General features: G+C 39.5%; 1 protein-coding gene across 1 annotated transcript; it reads left to right on the top strand.

Moving 5' to 3' along the window:
* The first annotated feature begins 286 nt into the window (after positions 1-286).
* Positions 287-5,648, top strand: mbd3a (methyl-CpG binding domain protein 3a). The gene is made up of 7 exons (XM_079650169.1): positions 287-471; positions 1,677-1,842; positions 2,451-2,588; positions 3,004-3,094; positions 3,188-3,365; positions 4,414-4,572; positions 4,712-5,648. Exons 1-6 carry the CDS (start codon positions 458-460, stop codon positions 4,565-4,567), a joined length of 741 nt encoding a protein of 246 aa, XP_079506295.1. The 5' UTR covers positions 287-457; the 3' UTR covers positions 4,568-4,572; positions 4,712-5,648.

The following is a 5,648-nucleotide window of genomic DNA, read 5'->3' as shown; positions in this document are numbered from 1 at the left end:
ATTAAAAAAAGTATATCATCGATGCATTGTGTAATATAACTGAGGAGAAAAAAAGCCTTAAACGTATTAGCCCTCTGCGTGTCCCTCTGAAATGCCTGCCACGTTTTTATTTACACTTCGTGGTTTAAAGAAACGTTTGAGAAAGTGTCGTGCTTTATTCATAAAATACAGAGTAACCTCCATAGACTCTTATCTGCTCTAGCACACTGCATCGGTAACTTGGCGCATCACTTTCGCACTATATCACCGCGGATGTGGCGGGTGTCTTCCGCTCATTGTGTTAGAAGGCTGGCGGAGTGATCTGCAGTTGCGAAGGTCCTGACGGGAGATAGACAGCAAAGGGAATCGACAACAAACCGTGCCGTGAAAAATTATGACTGCAACAACAAACAGATAGCTGGCTTCTTATCTTTCCTGAGCCAGAATCACAGACAAGCAAACCAAGAAAGCCAAGACCATGGAAAGGAAAGGGTAAGACTTTTTAATATTCTGCCCTATGAGTTGGTAAAATAAAAGTTTCTCTGCAGGAAATGCACGCATGCATACATGCGTTTTGCAGTTCAGAACAACTCTTACAAAATGGTCATGTCTGTGTTGTATACGCGTTGTTTAATACTCTTACTGCACGCTTTAGATAGTTTTGAGTTTGATAGGTTTGTAAACGTCCACTTGAGAACAATGGAATGTTAATTGATGCGGTAGTTGCTCGTACGTTAACATTAGTAGCGCAGCTAGCTTGATTAGCTAGCTGAGTTTCATTGTTTACACACGCTTGACTTGCGGCGCGTTGGGCCCCGGCTCGGCGTCTCCAGGATTCCTTCTCAAAGTCTCAGCTGCAGCTCACTTTCCCTTTTTAAACTAGGAGAGAAGGGATATGCTGTTTCGTAGATAATGTAGCTCTTACATTGGCTTTAAATTAGTTGCTATATTATTCTCAACAAAGTGGTTTTGCTTGAAAAGCCAGTCAGTCTAATGTATTACAAATACAGAGTTGATGGTTTACTGATAACACCTGAAGCTCCACTTACAAACGATCATCCAAACCGGTGTTTTCCCAAACTGTAGCTTATAACTCCACCTGTGGGCGTGTTCAGATGGGCTGCATTGATAACCATGTAGGAACCCCTGTTATTTTGCGACAAATTACAGCTTGTGATCATTTAAAGGTAGTGCCATCAATGCCTGTAAAGAGATCATTCATTCATTTAGAATAAACCATATGATGGTGTCCAGCTGTGGTGGAAAGCAGTCATCCTTTACTTTAGTAACGGTACTATTACCACACAAAAAACTCTGGTATGTTAAAGCTTACTTAAGTTATAATAAACCTAAAATATCATAAGTAATATCGTCCCTGTTAATGTATCACCATTTTGATTCTTTTGGGTTAATATTACACCTGTGAAATTAGCATTTTACTGCTGTAGATGTTTAGTGTTGGGCTCATTTTAACTACCACTGCTCAGAAAGAACGTTTTATCATTTAGTTCAATGGAAACATTCAAATAAAAAATAAGGGTATAAAGAATCAATGTTGAGAAGTAACTAAAGCTGTCCGATAAATAATGTAAATAAAAAGAGAAATTCTAGTATTTGAGATAAGTAATAACGGCTTTAATGCCTTAGTTATTGAGAAGGAACATTAGGTGATGTTGACTTTTCTTCTTTTCTTCTAGTATACCTGTTAAGCGCATTCTCAACAAACCCCAGATAGTCCGTAGTCTGGGCAACCACCTTCACACGGATGTGAACGCCGGCCACTCCCGAGCTGGATGGTCGCTCCTGACCAAAGTGCACCGCAGCAGGCACAAGCATCTGTACGACAACAATCATCACATCAGGGTGAGTCTGCATTCCCCCCCCCCCCCCCCCCCCCCCCTGAAACTTCATGGTGATCTCTGGACACTTAAATTAGTATACAGGGCCTGTAAAACATATTCACCTCCCTTGGAGGTTTTACATAATTGAACCAAATGGGTTTTAATTATATATTTCTGACCATGCCCAACAGAGCAAGAGTCTTCAATGTGAAGCAATCAGTGGAGGCCCATTAGGTAGTGATTACAGCCTTGAGTGTATATCAAAAAGGTTTGTGTCAGCTCTGTATGTCTTGACACTGCAGTTTTCCTTCAGTGATTCAGCCACACATTTTCGATTGACTTAGAACCTCAAGGACTCATCCAAAGTGTTTTATATAACCCTCATCACAGAGTTACTTCTGTTTTAAAAGTGGCTAACCGGGCTACATTGGAAAACAATTTGTTCATCATAATAATCACGGGAGTTGATTGTCATGTTTACATTGTTCGCCTTGTTCTGTAATGATACAACAATAACGCATTCATACAACTGCGTAGATGCAGTTACCTCTCAGAAAGGTCATACTAAGAACGGTTGTATTTTACTATCATCAAAGCTGGTTATAAGTCATGTTGTTGTCTCTCTTAAAGTCCAAGCCTGATTTAAACACAACACTACCAGTTCGACAGACAGCATCCATCTTCAAACAACCGGTGACCAAGGTAACAAATCATCCCAACAACAAGGTGAAGGCGGACCCGCAGAAGTCTGTGGACCAACCGAAACAAGTAAGTCCAACGACAAAACAAACACAATATAGCATAAAACCTTCTTTAGAGTCTCACCATTAAAACAATAATAAGTGAAACCAAGTTAAAAAATACATTTTCAAATGTCCCAACAATTAAAGTGGTGTACCTATTTGTCATCATTTTGATTCTATTGCTAATGTGTGCTTTTTTTCTCTATATTTAATAAGTTAACTCACACTGTATTATTGCCTGCTATGCCACTTTTGCTGTTACGCTGTACATTTCCCCGCTGAGGGACTAATAAAGGGATTCTGATTCTGATCTCTCTTGCTGCAAGTAGTTGTAATGTTTTGCATAGCTGACAAATACTAGCCTATATAACACTTGGTGTTCTTTAATGTCGCTTTCTGGCTCTGTGCACATAAAACTTCTGTTTTGCTTCAATCTCCAGCTTTTCTGGGAGAGGAAGTTGAGCGGGTTGAATGCATTTGATATCGCAGAGGAGCTGGTGAAAACGATGGATCTTCCCAAAGGCTTACAGGGTGAGATAACCAAGGCAAATATGACCTTGTGTGGTTAAAAACTGGGGTTCTTCTAGAAGCTTGACTTGTGCTTCCCTTTTGTCTTCTACCTAGCTGTTGGTCCTGTGAGCTCAGATAAAACTCTGCTGTCTTCCATCGCCAGTGCTCTGCACACCAGCCCCTCCCCTGTCACCGGACAGCTTACCGCCGCTGTGGAGAAAAACCCTGGAGTCTGGCTCAACACATCACAACCTCTCTGCAAAGCCTTCGTAGTGACCGACGATGACATCAGGTGAGATGGTCACACAACAACACAGCTGTACGGGTTAATTCATTTCACATATACGTTGGAATGAAACAATCTGTGTCTCAAGTATGCTGTAGAGGTGCAGTCTATTGTGGGTCATGGCACAGTAAGGTAGGGCGACTTGTAGGGGCTGTAGTTAGTTTTGGGTAATTATCGGTAAGTAAGTTACTGATATAGTAAATGGTTATTGGTGTTATGTAAATATGTGTGTGGCTTGACGAAAAGCACCAAGCTTAAAATGTGTTTGTGAGGAGGAAGTTACTGCAACTCAAGGCTTCTATAGTGTTTTTAAAACTATTAATAGTCTCAGCTTTTTTGATTGTTCACCTACATAGCATTTGTGACAAATTACACAAAAAATAAATATACACTTTAAATTGCTCTTGGTAGTTGGGTTAAAGGTGGGGTAGGTAATTTTGGAGAAACCGGCTTGAGTGCGCTAGAATTTGAAAGTACACAATCGGAAAAAATCTGCCACTTCCTTACAGAGCCCCTCCTCCAACACACACGAACGTGCACATGACCAATGAGGGCACGAGATAAGTTTGTGCACAGATGGAAGGCTGACAGGCAGGTAGGCCATCCAGTTATTTTAGCTGAGCCAGCTAAAATGATTGGTCGTGCTTTATACAGCACCACGGCTTCCACAGATTACATTTTTGTATGTATTTATTGTCAAAGCATTTAATATATTCATTGCTATCGGGATGTTAAGAGCATTCTATGGAATATAACAAAAAGTGTTTCTGAAATAAATTACATACCCCACCTTTAAGATTAATTGTTATTGGTCTAATTTGCACTGTGCAGTACTTTGGTGATAAATATTTCATACAGCAATGACAAACATATTAAATTGCTATACATTTTCCCTCACTTAATAATAATAATAATAACTTAAATGTATATAGCGCCTTTCAGGGGACCCAAGGTCGCTTTACAAAAAAACCGTTGGTGGAACTAATTCCTCATCATCGTCTTTCGCCATGAAATGGCTGTTTTCATAGTTTCCTTGTCTTGGTCTATGTCTCAGGAAGCAGGAAGACCTGGTGCAGAGTGTGAGGCGGCGGCTAGAGGAAGCCCTCACGGCTGACATGTTGGCTCATATAGAGGACATCACTGCAGAAGCAGCAGCAGCTAACAAAGCAGAAGAGAAGGTGGAGAAGGTGAACAAGGAGGAGTTATAGCCAAGGTACACAGAACTGCAGGACCTGATCTATTGTTGGCTATAACTTTAATGTTGCTCCATCCATTAGCCTCTGTATTTGATTGTCTTCAGTTGGTATGAACTGCAGTACATGTAACAAGTCTCTTTCTCATCTCTTCCATAGGCTTGTTTGACATGAAGTTGCTGGTAAACTCCTTTTTATTTTCAAATATTTGGCTCCATGAAGATTTTTTTTACTCAATGAAATATACCCTAAATGCAGACATTCTGCAGATTTTGTTTACCTAAACAAAGATTGTTATTTTTGTTTTTATTTTTGTTGTGTTACGGTGTACTTCTGAAAGGGTCCTTTGGGTTTTTAGTTCATTTTTACCTCTAATAATGTTTGGGAACTGTCTATAGACTCTATACTGTTTATTGTTTTCAGGAAACAGTGACATCGCCATTTCACTATTGATACTATATTGAGTCAAAGGATCTTACTGTTCCCATAAGAATACTTCTAAGGCAGTTTCACAGCAGTTGTGGATGCTGCTCTACACAATGCAGTGTTACATTTAGTTAACAGCTGTTCAAGCTCCAAGTTAAAAACACAAACCTGATGTATGTGACTGTGTGTTTGTTTGTTTGTTTGTTTGTTTGTGTGTGTGTTGAATGTATAAGCTCATGTTGACATCTTAAGTATTTTTTAAAACATGTTGCTCTTTTATATTTTAATCTGGCACTGTAGGTAGTGTGTTTTATGTTCAGAAGCATAGTAAGGTTGCAGTAAGGTTGCAGTATGTTTACATGCGCACAGCACTCTTGTGGCTGTGGGTTATTAAAATGTAGTTTGTTTGATTCAAGGTTTTACAGTTCAAAGCAGTGTTATTTCTTACAATAATGAGAGTGTACATGGTTTTAAGTTCAAGCCATGGTATTTGTGTTGACAAAAGAATAATCAGTACTGTTTCATCAGCTCGAACTTTAACAGGAAAAATATGTACCCTTAGATAATACAAAAACAAGTACAACACTGACGTACCTCAACACAAGATGTACTGTACCTCAATACAAGATTCACTATTTGTCTCTGTCTAATAAATGCAGCTCTTTAAAAA

This window comes from Notothenia rossii, assembly GCF_949606895.1.
Source record: "Notothenia rossii genome assembly, chromosome: 9".
In the NCBI taxonomy this organism is placed as follows: Eukaryota; Metazoa; Chordata; class Actinopteri; order Perciformes; family Nototheniidae; genus Notothenia; species Notothenia rossii.
The sequence above is the reverse complement of the archived record's forward strand: the minus strand, read 5'-3'. Positions and strand labels throughout refer to the sequence as shown.

Bases quoted from the DNA above. Each gene is read 5' to 3' on its own strand.
- mbd3a (XM_079650169.1), top strand. The intron at 1,843-2,450 runs GTGAGTCTGCAT...TCTCTCTTAAAG, and splicing joins ACAACAATCATCACATCAGG to TCCAAGCCTGATTTAAACAC. The intron at 2,589-3,003 runs GTAAGTCCAACG...TTCAATCTCCAG, and splicing joins CTGTGGACCAACCGAAACAA to CTTTTCTGGGAGAGGAAGTT.